The sequence below is a fragment of the Phyllobates terribilis genome, unplaced genomic scaffold (assembly GCF_046119375.1).
Source record: "Phyllobates terribilis strain yellow unplaced genomic scaffold, ASM4611937v1 Scaffold_11__3_contigs__length_659146591, whole genome shotgun sequence".
NCBI classification, from domain to species: Eukaryota; Metazoa; Chordata; class Amphibia; order Anura; family Dendrobatidae; genus Phyllobates; species Phyllobates terribilis.
In genome coordinates, this window is record NW_027362771.1 from 165,327,412 (window position 1) to 165,347,530 (window position 20,119).

At 47.3% G+C, this 20,119-nt stretch overlaps 1 protein-coding gene across 3 annotated transcripts in view; it reads right to left on the reverse strand.

The window, feature by feature from the left end:
* Nucleotides 1–216: 216 nt before the first annotated feature.
* PTPRR (protein tyrosine phosphatase receptor type R) overlaps nt 217–20,119 on the reverse strand; it is a 315,415-nt gene continuing 295,512 nt past the window's right edge. For 2 of the 3 annotated variants that reach the window (XM_073651784.1, XM_073651785.1), the window contains exon 11: nt 219–1,098. In XM_073651784.1, coding sequence (XP_073507885.1) covers nt 1,005–1,098 — 94 coding nt within the window. In that variant the 3' untranslated portion in view covers nt 219–1,004. Of the gene's footprint in view, nt 1,099–20,119 lie in introns of all 3 variants that reach the window. The other variant, XM_073651783.1, reaches the window with a different exon arrangement.

Consider the following 20,119-nt stretch of genomic DNA (forward strand, 5'->3'; position numbering starts at 1 on the left):
ATTGCTGATAGAGGTGGTAGGAATGATGAAAAACAGGGACAAATATTACAAATATGGAAGCTCAATTTATAAGATTAAATGGATCTATCTAACTAGTTGTTGTGAACTACAATTCCCAGCATGTCATGATAAACCACGGATTGGAGAACACTGATGAAACTAGATATTATTACACACTTACTTTGGCTTAAAACATTACAAAATGACCATGGCACCAAGTTATTGTTCCTCAGACACCAGTTTTATTTCTTGCAGTTTCGATATATGCTATAAAGTTGTCAGGTAAAATTACTCACAGGATTTACAAATACACTGTATTCAGATTTGGAGAAGAGGCGCAGCAAATAGTACAACCGACAGTATACAGCAAATGCATATCCAATGATTAAAGTACATTGTGCTCTGTTATATATCCTGCTGGAAAGTCACAATTGCTAATAGAACAAAGACACATCTCCATATAAAATGTTCACTGTTTCTGAACTGTTTAGATAAAAACAAAGAAATATTATTTAATTAAAAATAAACTAATTATAGTACTCCAAACACTAGCAGCAAAAGTTTTATGTGGGCAGGAAACAAACTCACCACATAATAAGTAATAGCACTTAACAGAGTGACAACTGACAGTCCATTTACAAGACACAAAGTTTGCAAACGTTTATTTCTTATACACTGAATAATCGTAAGATCCCCAGCCGCTGCGTCTGGAGCAGTAGTACGTACATTCTGTGCGGTAGATTATCCTAGTTCAAAGGTATATCCACCTTCCAGTTACATACGGAAAAGCCATGTACACCTTCTCTACCATCCATTGCTTCTGCTGAAACTTGCAGTGCAGATACATTCAATGACACGCTATTGTCCATCTAACTGTGTCAGACGTTCCAACATTTCACTCTACAGTCTTTTCCATGGAGTCTACGTTACTCCTTCAAAAAACTGCTGGTCGGTAATTCAAGAAATTACCTATAAAGATCTCTATTGCTTGAACTCTCAGATTTTCACTGAACCGTTTCTGCAGAGAGTCGACTTTCGTAAAGGCCCAGGGCATGGTGTACAAACTGATACTGTTCACTCGTCTGAACCATTCCACCCCTGTAAGAACAAGAAGATAAACCACCATAAGTAATTATACAATTACAATAGGTTCTCAGTGCAGCCATGTGATATCATTAGTATGTGTGTGGCGATGAACAATCACATTAGCAAAAATATTTTCTCGATAATAAAGTGGACTTACATATTGCTTCCAACTGCCAGCTTTGGAGTCTATGCAGGGTGGGAGAAAGGTGATCAGAACAGTCGGGGGTGGGGTGGGGTAGTAAGGAGCACAGAGCCCAAGGGGTAGGATCATTAGTTAAAAAAGGGCCACTACTTCACCCTCTTTACTTACCAGCACCATGAGCCAGGAGAGCTTGATGTCATTAGTTTTCTTAAATGCATGCTAAGTAATTTTTGCAATTTGACAGCATTAAATTTTTTTACACAGTTTTGTTTTAAAGAGAACCTGTCATGTAAAAAAACGATATATGGGATTAATCTGGGATTAACACCATATCTGCAGATTAATAGCATTTTTTTACATAACAGGTTCACTTTAACAGGCTCTTTGTTTCCTTGCACATTCAACTCTGATACATGGCTACTAGTGTTGAGCGAGCATGCTCAACACTGTTCGGTACTCGCCTGAGCATCTCACTACTCGGGATGTTCGGCGAGCACCGACCATTTTCGGGTTACTCGGGTGGGAGCTCGGGTCTCCGCCCTGCATGTTTGGCGCTCTTTACAGAGCCAATGAACATGCAGGGATTGCCAGCCAGTTACTGTAATGACGTAACCATGTTGGTTGTGGGCATTACAGTGATTGGCTGGCCGCACAGCGTCACCTCGAGTATTTAAAACTGGGCGCCGCCATCTTGGACACAGTCGCTCCGGATCAGACAGTGTAGGGAGAGTGCTGCTGAGCTAGGGAGAGATTTATACTGCGAAATAGGTAGTGTAGGGTCTCTAAAGCCTGCCAAATCAAACAAACAGTCCTTCTGAGGACTAATATCCATCCCAGATATCAGGCAGGCAGGCTGTATAGGAAACGCAGTGGTTATACCAAAAAACACTGCACTACAGTCTTGTGTGCTGCTGCGGCTCAAATTGCTAGACTTAGCCCCAGGTCTCAGGGGCTAGGAAAAATCCTTTTTTTTTCATCTAAATCCTCTTTTTTTTTTCCACAGTCAGACTGTACAAATACCCATCTTATTAACCTTTTGGTATCCCCCCCCCCCCCCCCCCAAAAAAAAAAAAAATTGAGTGTGTCTGTGAGTGTTCAGACACAAATATATCTGTTTAAAAGAGTCTGGTTTCGGCCAGATAACTAGAACTGTGGTTTTGCAGTTCCACGGTTCAAATCTCTGTATTATCCACTTTTTTGCCTTTTTTCCATAAAAAAAACAGTTGAGTGTCTCGGTGACTGTTCAGACACGAATATATTTATTTAAAAAAGTCTAGCATACGCCAGGAAATTAGAACTGGGGTTTTCCTCTTCCACGGTTCAAATCTGGGTGTAATCCACCGTTTTGCCTTTTTAACATAAAAAAAAAAAACAGTTTGAGTGTTTCGCTGACTGTTCAGACACAAATATATCTGTTTAAAAGATTCTGGTGTAGGCCAGAGAACTGGAATTGTGGTTTTCCTCTTCCACGGTTCAAATCTGGGTGTAATCCACCTTTTTGCCTTTTTTACATAAAAAAAAAACAGTTTGAGTGTCTCGCTGACTGTTCAGACACAAATATATCTGTTTAAAAGATTCTGGTGTAGGCCAGAGAAATAGAACTGTGGTTTTCCTCTTCCACGGTTCTAATCTCCTTTTCATTACCCTTTTGCCATTGATAGTGCGAGTGTAAGCTATTTTACTTCATTTACAATGGGGAAGGCGCGAGGCAAGGGACGTGGAACTGGACGTTCTGGTGATGGTGCGTGCAGAGACGGGGCCGTGGCCAAGGGGAAAATGTGCCACAACCAACAGCCACATCTTCTCGCTTCCAGTTCTTGACCGAATTACTAAGGAAGCACACAACAACACCACTATTGCCAACTGATCAGTGTGAACAGGTTATTAATTGGATAGTAGATAATACTTCCAGTTACCTGGGCACTACCACCTCCGGTCTGTCTTCCACACGGTCAAGTCTTAGTAGCCGTGAGTCTCGACCGTATACTCCTCCTCACCCTGATGCTCCTTCCTCCCACCATGCCGAGTGTCGTCAGACAGCAACTGATCCCACAGTTGGACACTCTGAAGAGCTGTTCACTGGTCCATTTCCATATTTGGGCCCCTCGCCTGCTCCGCTTGAAGTGGTGGAAGAGGAGATCCCATGTAGCGATGTCCAAATATTTGAACAGCCACGGCCACAGGAAGGCGACGCTGGCAACTTGTCACGAGGTGGACGATGACGAGACACAATTGCCATGAAGTGAGGAGGAGGACCGTGGTGCGGAAGTGGAAGAGGTGGTGGATGATCTAGTAACTGACCCAACGTGGCAGGAGGACATGCAGAGCGGGGCCAGCAGCACACAGAGGGAGGGAGGGAGAGTACCCCAACAGGCAGGAAGAAGCAGTGTGGTGGACGCAGACAGAAGGCGGGCAATCGTTCCCCGTAACTCCAACACGAGGGACGTTGCCAGTACAACCGGTAGGTCTTTCAGAGCCTGGAAGTTTTTTAAAGACTCTGCTGATAACCCAAAAAAGGCCATTTGTACCACCTGCCAGGCCAGCATCAGCAGGGGTGACAAAACTACCAGCCTGACCACCACCAGCTTGATCAGGCACATGTCAGCAAAGCACCCGACTTTGTGGGGCGAACCCCAGGGTCCACGACCAGTGTCAGCGGGTGTCACCACTGCTTCTTCCGCTGTTGTGCATGTAACAGAACCCCCTGTTGTGCGTGCAAGGCAATCCCCTGTCCATACTGCATGCAAACATGCACCATCCTCTCAGTCGTCACTTGTTATGGCAGTTTCTCAAGAAACAGCATCAACGTCCACGTCCCACCGCAGCTTTCAATTGTTCGAAAGTGCAAATTCGCAGCCAACGCCCCACAGGCCACAGTCTTAAATTCGCACATTTCACGACTGCTTGCGTTGGAAATGCTGCCTTTTAGGCTGGTGGAGACGGAATCCTTCCGCAACCTTATGGCGGTGGCCGTCCCTCGGTACTCGGTCCCCAGCCGACACTATTTTGCCTGGTGTGCCATCCCCGCACTACACAAGCACATGTCCCAAAACATCTGTCGTGCCCTCAACAACGCAGTTACTGGGAGAGTCCACCTGACAACGGACACGTGGACAAGTGCTTGTGGCCAGGGACGGTACATCTCCCTGACGGCACACTGGGTAAACATAGTGGAAGCCGGGACCCAGTTGGACCTTGGGACGGAACACATCCTCCCCACACCGAGGATTGCGGGCCCTATGTCAGTCAGAGTTGCCCCCACAGTGTACAGCTCCTGAGCATCATCCTCCTCCTTCTCATGTTCAGCCTCCATCTCAGATATCACATCAGTTACAAGCTGGAAGCACTGCAGTACTGCCTCAGCCAAGCGGCAACAGGCTGTGCTGAGACTCATAAGCTTAGGTGATAAACCTCACACTGCTTGTGAGTTGTGGACAGCTGTGAATGAGCAGGCAGATCTGTGGCTGAGGCCGCTGAACCTACATCCAGGCATGGTCGTGTGTGACAATGGCCGTAACCTGGTGGCGGCTCTGAGGAGAGGCGAGATCACACACGTACCATGCCTGGCTCATGTGCTTAACCTCGTGGTTCAGCGGTTTCTTAAATCGAACCCCGAGTTGCCAGATCTGCTCGTCAAAGTACGCCGCCTGTCAGCTCATTTTCGGAAGTCGGCTACAGCTTCCGCCGCCCTTGCTGTGTTGCAGCAGCGTTTGCAGCTTCCGGCACACCGACTGGTGTGTGATGTCCCCACACATTGGAACTCTACCCTCCACATGTTGCAAAGGATTTGTGAGCAGAAGAGAGCAGTTGTGGAGTACCAGCTGCAACAAGGCCGTCGATATTCAGGTCAGACTCCACATATAAGACCTCAGGAGTGGACCTGGATGTCTGACACATGTACCATCCTGACAAACTTTGAGGAGTCCACCAAGATGATGAGTGGTGATGACGCCATCATTAGCATCAGCATCCCACTTGTCTGTCTTTTGCAACGCTCTCTGCAGAGAATTAAAGAGGAGGCATTGCAGCCAGAGTATGATGAGATGGATCAAGAAGCCGTAGCGGGCGATAACACACAGCCCAGCCTCATCTCATCCCAACGTGCATTGGGGGACAATCAAGGAGAGGAGGAGGAGGAGGAGGAACAGGAGCTGGTATCATGCGCTGTAGACGGTAGTACCTGTACAACTGTCATACCGTCGGTTCAGTGTGGGTGGCCTGAGGACAGGGGGTAGGAGGAGGAGGAGAGCATGGTCAGTCGTCATCTTGGTGAGGACACGGAAGTCTTGCCCGTTACCAGTCTGGCACGCATGGATGACTTTATGTTACGCTGCCTTAACCATGACCCTCGCGTTGTCAAAATGTTGGGTGCCAGTCATTACTGGTTGGTGACACTTTTAGACCCCCACTACAAGGAGAACTTTCACTCTCTTATTCCTGAGGTGGAGAGGTCTACAAAAATGGGGCAGTACGAGAAGGCCCTTGCGGCAGAACTGTTAAAAAAATTCCCATCTGAACACGCTAGCGGCAGAGGTCACAGTTCGTTGCCCAACCAAGGCGTACAGACGAGAGAGACGCAACTCCAATCCAGCAGAGGCAGGGGAACACTGTCAACGTTCTGGGACAGTTTTCTGAGACCCGCCCAGCTTACAGGCCCTGAGGCGTGGGGTACTCTCACAAGGAGTGGAAAGTTTCAAAAGATGGTGAGGGAGTACCTTGCCGACCATACCAGCATCCTCCGTGATTCCTCTGTGCCTTTTAATTATTGGATATCCAAGCTGGACACTTGGAATGAACTTGCTCTGTACGCCTTGGAGGTCCTGGCCTGCCCTGTCGCTAGCGTGTTATCGGAGCGTGTTTTTAGTGCCACTGGGGGAATTATAGCTGATAAGCGCACTCGCCTGTCAACTGACAATGCTGCCAAGCTGACCCTTATCAAAATGAACAAGGGCTGGATTGGGCCAGACTTCTCATCAACACCAAATGACAGCAGAGTAACATAAAGTCAAATCCACTGTGTTATTTCGGGAGGTGTATTCCCATGCACCTCTTCACACCCACACATGGGTATACGCTTCCTCATTTCGGCTGTTTTTTGCTCTTCTCTTTATCCTCAGCCTCCACCACCACTATACCATCAGGGTGACCATGGTCCGTGTTGCCAGCATTGCAAGTTCCTCCATCCTAATTTTTGGCAGTTTTTGCTTGGAAGGCATAGGCAAAGAATATGGGAGACCCACTACCCAATAATGGGAATAATGTTTTTAATATGCTGCACTGCATGGCTCTTGTAAGGGGCATTGCAAGTTCCTCCGTCCTAATTTTTGGTAGCTTTTTCTTGGAAGGCATAGGCAAAGACTATGGGAGACCCACTCCCCAATAATTGAAATAATGTTTTTAATACGCTGTACTGCATGGCTCTTGTAAGGGGCATTGCAAGTTCCTCCGTCCTAATTTTTGGCAGCTTTTGCTTGGAAGGCATAGGCAAAGACTATGGGAGACCCACTCCCCAATAATTGGAATAATGTTTTTATTATGCTGTACTGCATGGCTCTTGTAAGGGGCATTAAAATCGTCTTGTTAAGCTACTGTGACCTCCTCGTCTCTTCCAAGGGTCATTGATATTGTCTTTTTATTCCACTGGGACCTCCATCACTCTTCCAAGGGGCATTGATATTGTCTTTTTATTCCACTGCGACCTCCACCACTCTTCCAAGGGGCATTGATATTGTCTTTTTATTCCACTGTAACCTCCACCACTCTTCCAAGGGGCATTAAAACCGTCTTGTTAAGCTACTGTGACCTCCACGTCTCTTCCAAGGGGCATTAAAACCGTCTTGTTAAACCACTCTGAACTCCACCTCTCTTCCAGGGGGCATTAAAACCGTCTTGTTAAGCTACTGTGACCTCCACGTCTCTTCCAAGGGGCATTAAAACCGTCTTGTTAAACTACTCTGAACTCCACAGCTGTTCCAAGGGGCATTGAAATGTTGTTTTTAATTACCTCTAACCTCCACGACTCTTCCAACGGGCATTGCATTTCCTCCTAATTTTAGTCAGCTTTTGCTTTTCAATGCATAGACGAACACTAAGGGAGACCCACTCCCCAATAATGGGTAGAAGGTTTTTAGTAAGCTGTAATCCACTTCTGTTTCAAGGGGCATTGCAGTTCCTCATAATTTTTGGAAAGCCTTCCATTCACTGCTTAGGCCGACAGTGCACAGGAGACCCAGTTGCTATAAATGGAAAAAACGGTTTAGTTAAGGCCCTCTGACCTCCATGTCACTTCCAAAGGGCATTGGATTGCCTCGAAATTTTTGGTAGGCATTGCACTCACTGTATGCCCTATAACTGTGTAGCCGAACCGCTTCTTTTGGTACAGAAACATATCCTACAACACATGTGTGGTTGACTGGCCTGATATTGATGTGAATGTTCCCTGTTCCTCCTGCTTTTTCTCCTTTGCCACCACCTCATCCATCATTCATCACATGAAGCTTTGTTTTAACGGGAGTCATAGAACTGGGATAGTAGCAGGAAAATATCCAGCAATCCTCGGAGGAGGTAGGATATGCGCCAAAACGCTGACCACCTCAGGCCTAGCCGCTACTACATACATGCGCTTGCATTCAAAGGAACAGAAAGCTAAGGAGATAGATGGCCTCATGATCATGAATAATTTACTCGTTGTGTAGGAGGCCGACCACTGCTGCTGTCTACCTTCTGAACTTTGTGTTGAAGCCTGATTGACCCAGGACCCGCAATCCTCTATGTCTGGAGGACATGCTGCATCCCAGTGTCCAACTGTGTCTGTGTCCCGGCTTCCACAATATTAACCTAGTGTGAAGGCATCAGAGAGATGGACCATCGCTGGCCACGTGTTTGTGGTTAGGCTGTCCTTCTCACTAAATGCACTGGGGAGGGCACAGGTAATGTTTTGGTATGCGCGCTTGTGAATAAGGTGCACCGGGACAAATAGGGGCGGCTGGGGACCGTTTATGGACACCCGGCCGCCGGGCGGCTGGGGACTGAGTATGGATACCAGGCCGCCGACGCAGCCATGACGTGGTGGCCAGATTCCGCCTCCACATGTCTAAAAGGCCCAATTTCAAGTGCAAGCAAGCAAGCAGTATGGTATTGCAGCCTGGGGGTGGGTGGGTGGCAGGCTGCATACTTGCGCTTGCATTGCAAGGAATGGGGGAGGTACAATTGAACACTGCCCTGGGACAATGACTTGAACGGGATAGTTGCAAGTCTGCAATGACAAGTGCAGGGCGGGAGGCATCTTCGCATGTGCCATGAACAGGGGGTTGGCGTGCACACACTACAGCGGAATAGGCTGTCATTCCCACTAAATGCACTGGGGAGGGCACAGGTAATGTTTTGGTATGCGCGCTTGTGTATAAGGCTCACCGGGACAAATAGGGGCGGCTGGGGACTGAGTGTGGACACCAGGCCGCCGGGCGGCTGGGGACTGAGTATGGATACCAGGCCGCCGACGCAGCCATGACATGGTGGCCGGCATCTGCCTCCACAAGCCTAAAAAGCTTCATTTCAAGTGCAAGCAAGCTAGCAATATGGTATTGCAGCCTGGGGGTGGGTGGGTGGCAGGCTGCACACTTACACTTGCATTCCAAGAAAACAAAGCAGATGCTAACTTCTATCATCATCATCATGCTCCTCACCTTGGCACTCTCAACTGCCCTGATGGAGAAGCCAGGGCCCACTGGAGGAGTCTCTGGTTGTCTGGTGAGCTCGTCCAATGCTGCCCTAAAGCAGGCCAGGCTAAGAGAAGTGTGGGGAAGGTACCCGGGACAAATAGTGGCGGCTGGGGACTGAGTATGGAGACCTCGCCGCCGATGCAGCCATGAGGTAGTGGCCAGCTTCGGCCTCCTCCAAACTAAAAGGCCCCATTTCAAGTGCAAGCTAGCAGTACAGTATTGCAGCCTGCGGGTGGGTGGGTGGTTGGCTCCATATTTGCGCTTGCATTGCAAGTAATGGGGAGGTATAATTGAACACTGCCCTGGGACAAGGACTTGCACGGGGATAGTTGCAAGTCTGCATCTTCTGATGCGGTAAGGATCACTTCTGATGGGCACACTTTTAGGCAGTGACCTGGGTATCAGAGATGCTTCCAGGGGTCTTCCCCATGCTGTTCCCATGTCTTTTCAGCACTGTATGCATGTGTCACACAGCACATGGCCAGATAAGGTTGTAAAATGTTAAAATGACATTTCCCGGTGAATGCATTTGTCACGGTTGAAAGCAATACAAAAGTGCAAAAACGCATAAAAAATGATACTTGTGAACATAGTCCAAGGTGTGGAGGAGTATTTTTGCTTTTGGTTATTTATTTATACACTAGTCTTTACTCTGGAAAGGATGTTCCTTAACATATTTCACAGGAAAACAGATTCAGTTTCGTTTTTGAACGTTTTATTGTGAGTCCGTAAAAGTGGCTTAATACCTCTGACCACGTTGTTGACAGCAGTGACCTGGGGGTCAGAAATGCTTCCTGGGGCGATCTCCATGCTGTCCCCATGTCATTTGAGCACTGTCACTATCGTTTTGGGCACTTTTTAGGCTTTCTACAGACTGCCGGGGGTGCCGCCGCAAAAATGCTCGGGTCTCCCATAGACTAACATTGGGCTCGTTGCTCGGATCGAGCACCCGAGTATCACGGTGAGCTCGGCCCGAGCTTCGAGCACCCGAGCATTTTAGTGCTTGCTGAACACTAATGGCTATAAATCAATCAGCTGAGGAGAGCTCAGAAAAAAAACACAGATAAAAGAGTTACAAGGGCTCCCATTGGATTGTCAGAATGAGCTCACTAACGGATTCTCAGTTAATCCATTTTAAAACCAGTAAGGCCACGGCCCCACTATCAGTATTTGGTCAGTATTTTTTCTCAGGAGTGGGAGACAAAACCAGGAGTGGGTGATAAATGCAGAATTGGTGCACTTGTTTCTATTAGGCCTAGTGCCCACGATGCAGAAATGCTGCAGATTTTTTCCTGAGCATTTCTGCATCTCCCTGGCCGAAAACACGCAAGCGGATTGTACGTGCGTTTTTCTGCCAGGTAGAAGCGTTTGTGAAGCGTTTTTAACATGCGATTTCGCATGCGGGTTGTCAAGCGCTTTTCCAAGCGATTTTAGCATTACTTGGAAAAATGCTTGACAACTTGGTCACACTATATAAATCCATGCAAGCAGCATGGATTTATGTTGTGTGACCAAGTTACAATGCTGCAAATGCAGCATCAATAGTAAAAAAAATAATAAAAATGTTGAAAAAAAACCCATTATACTCACCTTCCGATGGCTCCCGATCTCCTGTACGGTGCGTCCGGAGTCTTCGGCGGCTCCCGGTGCTCTAAAAAGGACCTTTCATGACGTCATTTAGTCATGTGAAAGAATAGAGCTTCACACATAGATTAGATAGATAGAAACATGTCAGTCACATATATATGAAGTACAGGGACAGTGTTGATTACTGTACTTGTCATTTAGTGTAAAGGTTTTATTTAAAAAAATAATAGTGTTTTCATGCACCGTCTCTTTAAAAAAACCGGCCGGCAATTCATCAGCGGTACCTGACAATTTATAACAGACAGAATAGAGCTTCACACATAGATTAGATAGATAGAAACATGTCAGTCACACATATAAGAAGCACAGTGACAGTGTTGGTTACTGTACTTGTCATTTAGTGTAAAGGATTTATTTTAAAAAATAATAGTGTTTTCATGCACCGTCTCTTTAAGAAAGCCGGCCGGCAATTCAGCATCTGTACCCGACAATTTAGAATAGAAGGAATAGAGCTTCACACATAGATTAGATAGATAGAAACATGTCAGTCACATATATATGAAGTACAGTGATAGTGTTGATTACTGTACTTGTCATTTAGTGTTAAAATAAAGGATTTATTTAAAAAAAAATTGGCGTGGGGTTCCCCTTAATTTTAGTCTCTAGCGGAGGTTAAGCAGACAGCTGGGGCAGATGTTTGAAGCCTGGGAAGTGGGTAATACCCACGGAGCTTCCCAGGCTACTAATATCAGCCCCCAGCTGAATACCTAGCCCTTACTAGCTATTAAAATGGGGGACCCCCCAAAAAAATGACGTGGGGTCCCCCCTATTTTAATAGCTAGCAAAGGCTAGGCAGACAGCTGGGGGCTGATATTAATAGCCCAGGAAGGGAGCCATGAATATTGGCCCCCTCCCAGGCTAGAAACACCAGCCGTCAGCCGCCCCAGAAATGGCGCATCCATAGGATGCGCCAATTCTGGCACTTAGCCTCGCTCTTCCCACTGCCCTGTAGCGGTGGCAGTGGGGTAATAGGGCTGGGGTTCATGTCAGCTTATAATGCCAGCTGACATCAAGCCCAGGTTAGTAATGGAGAGGCGTCTATAAGACACCCCCATTACTAACCCCATAGTGAAAGTTAAAAAAAAAACACAAACACCCAGAATAAAGTCCTTTAATTGAAATAAACACACAATTCTTTATTGTTCTAAATTAAACCATACTTACCGTCACGCCCATTCCAGCTGAAGCCAACGATCTCCTGCAATAAAAGAAAAATAATAAACCAACATCATCCTTACCTTTCCATGGTTCCCACGACGGCTCCAGCTCTGCTACATTGAGATGACAGGCTGGACCGCAGCAGAACGCTGCCATCCAGCCTGTCATCCCGCAGACACTGAGAAGCGCAGGCATGCTTGCGCTCCTCAGTGTCTCTCTGTGACGGCATCCAGATGAGCCGACAATGAACTCAGCTCACCTCATGCACGTCACTGACAGCGTGGGAGAATTCTCACGCTGAAGCGCTGAGTGCAGGAGAATTTTCCCACGCTGTCAGTGACGTGCATGAGGTGAGCCGAGTTCAATGGACATGACCTCACCTCATGCACGTCACTGACAGCGTGGGAAAATTCTCCTGCACTCAGCGCTTCAGCGTGAGAATTTCCCCACGCTGTCAGTGACGTGCATGAGGTGAGCTAATGTCCAATGAACTCAGCTCACTTCATGTACGTCACTAACAGCGTGGGAGAATTCTCACGCTGAAGCGCTGAGTGCAGGAGAATTTTCCCACGCTGTCAGTGACGTGCATGAGGTGAGCTGAGTTCATTGGACATGAACTCGGCTCATCTTTATGCCGTCACAGAGAGACACTAAGGAGCGCAAGCATGCCTGCGCTTCTCAGTGTCTGCGGGATGACAGGCTGGATGGCAGCGTTCTGCTGCGGTCCAGCCTGTCATCTCGATGTAGCAGAGCTGAAGCTGTCGTGGGATCCATGGGAAGGTAAGGATGAGGTTTGTTTATTATTTTTCTTTTATTGCAGGAGATCATTGGCTTCAGCTGGAATGGGCGTGATGGTAATTATAGTTTAATTTAGAACAATAAAGAATTGTGTCTTTATTTCAATTAAAGGACTTTATTCTGGGTGTTGTGTTTTTTTTAAATACTTTACTAGAAATTCATGGTGGTCATGTCTAATATTGGCGTGACCCCATGAATTTCGGGCTTAGGGCCAGCTGATAATGCCAAGCTGGCCTTAACCCCTTTATTACCCAGTGAGCCACCGCACCAGGGCCCTGGATGAGTTGGGTACAGTGCCAGAAGATGGCGCTTCTATGAACGCGCCATTTTCCGGGGCGGCTGCGGACTGCAATTTGCAGCGGGTGGGGCCCAGAAAGCTTGGGCCTCCCTGCGCTGCAGATTCCAGCCCCCAGCTGCCTAGTTGTACCTGGCTGGACACAAAAATAGGGCAAAGCCCAACGTATTTTTTTTTTAAATTATTTCATGACATTCATGAAATAATTAAGAAAAAAAGGGCTTCCCTATATTGTTGTGTCCGGCCAGGTACAAATAGGCAGCTGGTGGTTGGGGGCAGCCCGTTCCTGCCAGAAGTACCTGGCTGGACACAAATATAGTGCGAAGCTCCACGTCAATTTTTTTTTAATTATTTCATGAAATAATTTTTTTAAAAAAGGGCTTCCCTATATTGTCGTGTCCGGCCAGGTACAAATAGGCAGCTGGTGGTTGGGGGCAGCCCGTTCCTGCCTGCTGTACCTGGCTGGACACAAATATAGGACGAAGCCCCACATCAATTTTTTTTAAATTATTTCATGAATTTTCTGAAATAATTTAAAAAAAATTGACGTGGGGCTTTGCACTATATTTGTGTCCAGCCAGGTACAGCAGGCAAGAACGGGCTGCCCCCAACGACCAGCTGCCTATTTGTACCTGGCCGGACACAACAATATAGGGAAGCCCTTTTTTTAAAAAATTACTTCATGAAATAATTTTAAAAAAATTGACGTGGAGCTTCGCACTATATTTGGGTCCAGCCAGGTACAGCAGGCAGGAACGGGCTGCCCCCAACCACCAGCTGCCTATTTGTACCTGGCCGGACACAACAATATAGGGAAGCCCTTTTTTTCTTTATTATTTCATGAATTTCATGAAATAATTAAAAAAAAAAAATACGTGGAGCTTCGCCCTATTTTTGTGTCCAGCCAGGTACAACTAGGCAGCTGGGGGCTGGAATCCGCAGCGCAGGGAGACCCAAGCTTTCTGGGCCCCACCCGCTGCAAATTGCAGTCCGCAGCCGCCCCGGAAAATGGCGCGTTCATAGAAGCTGGATGCTGTACCTGGCTGGCATACAAAAATATGGCAAAGCCCACGTCAAAATTTTTGGGAAAAATTAATTAAAAAATAAATAATAATTTAGGGACTGCATCTTTATTAACTCATCAAATGTCATTTAGTGTTAAAATAAAGGATTTATTTAAAAAAAAATTGGCGTGGGATCCCCCATAATTTTAGTCTCTAGCGGAGGTTAAGCAGACGGCTGGGGAAGATGTTTGAAGCCTGGGAAGGGGGTAATACCCACGGATCTTCCCAGACTACTAATATCAGCCCCCAGCTGAATACCTAGCCTTTACTAGCTATTAAAATGGGGGACCCCCCCAAAAAAATGACGTGGGGTCCCCCCTATTTTAATAGCTAGCAAAGGCTAGGCAGACAGCTGGGGGCTGATATTAATAGCCCAGGAAGGGTGCCATGAATATTGGCCCCCTCCCAGGCTAGAAACACCAGCCGTCAGCCGCCCCAGAAATGGCGCATCCATAGGATGCGCCAATTCTGGCACTTAGCCTCGCTCTTCCACGCTGCCCTGGTGCGGTGGCAGGGGGTAATAGTGGTGGGGTTCATGTCAGCGCCAACTGCCATGAAGCCCAGGTTAGTAATGATGGGCGTCTATAAGACACCCCCATTACTAACCTACAAAGTGTTAAAAAGAAAAAACACACTACACCCAGAAAAAAATAATTTATTTGAAATAAAACACACCATTTTATTTAATTCTTAGTTTACTAAAAAAAAATAGTTACCTGTCCACGTTCCTGCGCTGATCCCCCATGCACAGCTGTCACATCTGGAGATGGTGACAGCTGTGCATGGCTGCTGTAAGCTCACACTGCCGGGAACACGTCCGCTCCCGGCAGCGGGAGCCACTGACTGAGGTCACCGGAGTGCATTCAGTCAGCGCTGCTACGGAGACCTCCTTTACGGCACTGCTGTACCGTGGGAATTTCTCACGATACAGCAGGGCCGTAAAGCAGCTAACCGGAGCAGCGCTGCCTGAACTCCGGTGAACCCGCTTATGCAATGACGGGGCTGCTTTACGGCCCTGTCATTCTAGCGGCGGCGGCGGTTCAGAGCGGTCACATTCTATGTGGCTGCTCTGAACTGGAGATCTTCGTGGGACACTCGTGGACTACTACGGAGGGGTAAGGATAAGGTTGTGGTTTATTATTTTATATTTTATTACAGGAGATCGATGGCTTCGGGGAATTAGGTGTCTAGGTGAGTATAGGTGTATTTTTTTATTTTTTACTTTATTTTAGGTGGCGATCGGCGGGGACAGGTAATGTATGAACTAATTTATTGTAGGTAACCACTGGCCACCAATGACATGTATTTAACATTTATTGGGGACACAGTAGGGCAATTTAAATAGCAGGATCAGGCTGATGGGAACTACTGCTCCCATCAAGCTGATCCTGCTGGCACGAGTGGACGGGGGACAGACATAGGTCGATGGGAGTAGTAGTGTCACATCGGCCTATGTCTACCTGCACGCACACACCCGCACACATCGCACAGACACCGCACACATCGCACAGACACCGCGCACACCCGCACACATTGCACAGACACCCACACACACCAATCATGACGGGTCTGGGAGGTGAGGCTGACCTGTGCGGCCGTGGGAAAGTTCATGTGAGTTCATGCAATGCAGTCAAGCATGAACTCACATGAACCCTCTGAGGGCACCGCGGCGACTTCAAATGAACAGCTGATCGGCATCACCTGATACCTCAGCTGTTCATTTGAAATATCCGGCGGGAATGCGCAGCACAGAACGGGAAAGCCGGCGGTGAAGTCTTTTCACTGCCGGCTTCCCCGCCCGGGTCCTTCGCTCCCCGCTCCTTGGTGCTGCGCTTCCCGCCCGGTCCTAACTTACGATCGGGATGGGAGGTGGCGAGGGGAGCGGAGGATCGGGGTGGGAGGCTGTGGGGAAGCAGTATGGGGCTGTGTGATTGTTTAAAAGCCGGCGGCTTTTTACCGCGCGCCGGCTTTTAAACAATCAGGAGAATTCTCTCACGCTGGGATGGCATTCTGATGACAGGCTGTATCGCAGCTGAACGCTGCCATCCAGCTTGTCATCCTTCAGAGACACTGCAGAGCGCAGGCATTATGGGAACTTCCGATTCCGGTATTCGATATTGTAAAAGTATCGGAATTAAGTATCGGAATTCCGATACCGCGAATATCGGCCGATACCCGATATTTCAGTATCGGAATGCTCAACACTACTTAAGAAGCATTTTTAAGAAATGCATTAAATCCGCATCGTGGGCACGCAGCCTTATACCTTTTCTCTGATTGTTCCTCACCTGGTTGTGGCTCCCACTCCTGAGAAAAAATACTGACCAAATACTGATAGTGGGGCCATAGCCTTATAGTGAGAAACGGGCTGTAGAAGGCAAAGTGTAAAATATTTTAATGAAACCCAATTACAAAAACTATTTTAAGCCAAAAAATACATGTATTTATGTCAAAAAAGAAAATTGTCACCAAAGGTGGACAATCCGTCTGACCTGCAGATATTAATGACCGATCCTAATGATACAGTAATATCAGATCGGTAGGGTTTCAAACTGGTATTTATGCAATTCTGTAATGCAATCAAAGCTGGCTCAGTCACGTACAGTGGGGAAAAAATGTATTTAGTCAGCCACCATTTGTGCCAAAAAGTTCTCCCACTTAAAAAGATGAGAGAGGCCTGTAATTGACATCATAGGTAGACCTCAACTATGAGAGACATAAATGAGAAAACAAATCCTGAAAATCACATTGTCTGATTTGGAAAGAATTTTTTTTCAAATTTTGGTGGAAAATAAGTATTTGGTCAATTACAAACAAGCAAGATTTCTGGCTCTCACAGACCAGTAACTTCTTCTTTAAGAGGCACCTCTACTCATTACCTGTAGTACTAAATACTTTTTCCCCCCACTGTAATAATATATAAAATGACACATGGTAAGTGAGTGGCCCAGGTAAAGATTTTTGCTCTTAACCTCAGAAGTTTTAAAGGGCTATCAGCTTTGTAAAATCCCTACTAGTTAGAATGGTCTATAATATTGTCACAACATTGGGATTACCAGCGATCAGCTGAAATCTTTGGGGAATCCTGGCAGTAAGTGTATGATTTCCTGCAGCGCCATCTCCAGGTATTAAGGTATTACATATCTATTCAAATAATTGGGTTGTCTGGGTAATGCAAGACAAGTCCCCTAAAGCAGGGGTCTCAAACACGCGGCCCGCGGGCCGCATGCGGCCCCTGAGGCTGCTTTATGCGGCCCGCAGGCACAGACCCCTTGACGATCCCGACCTGGTCCAGGAGGAGCCGCCGACAGCAGCGCTGAATTGCCGCACAGAGACTGTTTCCCAGCACTGCATTTCCAATGCCAGCCGCTGGCCAATCAGAGGCCAGCAGCTGATATCTGCGTGTCGGCGCAGCGAGTATGACGTCATTGCCATATGCAGATGTCAGCTGCTGGCCTCTGATTGGCCAGCGGCTGGCATTGGAAATGCAGTGCTGGGAGACAGTCTCTGTGCGGCAATTCAGCGCTGCTGTCGGCGGCTCCTCCTGGACCAGGTCGGGATCGTCAAGGGGTCGGACTCTGTGGTGCCTGCGGGCCACATCTGCAGGAAGGCCGCCGAGGGAACGGAGGACAGGTGAGAATCATCTTTTTTTTTTTCTATTTTATGTGTGTGAAGAACAACACAGGGGGCACATAGCCACAAGAGGGGACCTGGATGGGGCACATAGCCACAAGATGGGGACCTGGATGGGGCACAGAGCCACAACATGGGGACCGGGATGGGGCACAGAGCCACAAGATGGGGACCTGGATGGGGCACATAGCCACAAGAGGGGACCTGGATGGGGCACATAGCCACAAGAGGGGACCTGGATGGGGTACATAGCCACAGGATGGGGACCTGGATGGGGCATATAGCCACAAGATGGGGACCTGGATGGGGCACATAGCCACAAGAGGGGACCTGGATGGGGCACATAGCCACAGGATGGGGACCTGGATGGGGCACATAGCCACAAGATGGGGACCTGGATGGGGCACATAGCCACAAGATGGGGACCTGGATGGGGCACATAGCCACAGGATGGGGACCTGGATGGGGCACAGAGCCTCAAGATGTGGACCTGGATGGGGCACAGAGCCTCAAGATGTGGACCTGGATGGGGCACAGAGCCTCAAGATGTGGACCTGGATGGGGCACAGAGCCACAAGATGGGGACCAGAGCCACAACATGGGGACCTGGATGGGGCACATAGCCACAAGATGGGGACCTGGATGGGGCACATAGCCACAGGATGGGGACCTGGATGGGGCACATAGCCACAAGAGGGGACCTGGATGGGGCACATAGCCACAAGATGGGGACCTGGATGGGGCACATAGCCACAGGATGGGGACCTGGATGGGGCACAGAGCCTCAAGATGTGGACCTGGATGGGGCACAGAGCCTCAAGATGTGGACCTGGATGGGGCACATAGCCACAAGATGGGGACCTGGATGGGGCACAGAGCCACAAGATGGGGACCTGGATGGGGCACATAGCCACAGGATGGGGACCTGGATGGGGCACATAGCCACAAGAGGGGACCTGGATGGGGCACATAGCCACAAGATGGGGACCTGGATGAGGCACAGAGCCACAAGATGGGGACCTGGATGGGGCACAGAGCCACAAGATGGGGACCTGGATGGGGCACAGAGCCACAAGATGGGGACCAGAGCCACAAGATGGGGACCTGGATGGGGAACATTGCCACAGGATGGGGACCTGGATGGGGCACATAGCCCCAAGATGGGGACCTGGATGAGGCACATTAGTACAAGATGGGCGCCAGGATGGGGAACGTTGCTACAGGATGGGGACCTGGATGGGGCACATAGCCACAGGATGGGGACCTGGATGGGGCACATTAGTACAAGATGGGGACTTGGATGGGGAACATTACTACAAGATGTTTTCCATTATTACTATATGATGCTAATTGTAAGACAATATTACTGTATGTGGCCAATTGGGGGAAATAAAATTGTAAAAAAAATAAAAAATAAAATAAAGCATGAAAAAATATTGGGCACTAAAAATGCTGTTTTATATGTAAATTAAAGTATTCACAAAAAAGTGCACGTTTATTATCACCACATCCATAACGACCCAAGCCATAAAAAAATAAACACGGCAAAAATGTTCAAAAGGTGTATACAAAAAAATTGGTATCACTAAAAATGTCACATTGAACAAAGAATGCGGCCCCCCAAATTCAAATTTTTTCCATGTGCGGCCCATATACCCAGCCGAGTTTGAGACCCCTGCCCTAAAGAGATAATATTGCTCTTCTTAATGGTTTTCCACTTTGTCCAAGAGAAGAGAATCTTAAACCGAGGATCTTAGCATATGAACTCAGAATTTCCCAATAAGGTATATAAAACGGGTTTTCTAACCTGCCTCTATATGTAAAGACTAAATGATCCCAAACCAGAGGTTCATTTCCATTTCACATATTCAGCATTGTAGAGATGTATTTCTCAGAAATAGTTTAATAGTAGCAGAAATATGCCCTTTGACCATCGTTTGGACAGGATACATTTCAGTCTGCTGGGGAAACGACAGGAAAAGCTGCCTAGTGTCTGTGTCACGTAGGGTGTGCACTAGTTACATGTGAGCATATAACACACTAGCACACTATAAATATAGATACATTTTATCTATTATATATAACTCTTATAAAAGAATACATAACAATGCCATATATATTCTGACAAGCTGATATAAACCCTCCAAAAAGATAAAGCGCTTCTATTTAACATAAGAGACATATGTGCCACTGTATAAGATTGTACAATGCATCGATACATACTGTACATTAAAGCTCTTACTGTGTTTTAAGATGTGAAAATAATTCAATATCTTTTTTTGTGGCAGGTCGTTACAGGCTGATAGTAAGAAGAGGTTCTCAGGCTGCCTCTCTTTGATAAAATTCACTCTGTTTTTTCTAGTTCAGGTAAGAAGATGAAGAGATTTGACAAGTAGCTATAATAATGAGCAGTGTAAGGGTAGGTTTACATCATATTTGCTCCCTCCAACTATATCATTTTATAGTCTATCAAAATGGTATACAGTTGCATACATCCATTTAAAAGATTGGAAAGGATGTGAACAGATTTAAATGTATACTGACCAAATGTATGAAAGCATAAACAGTGCTCTTA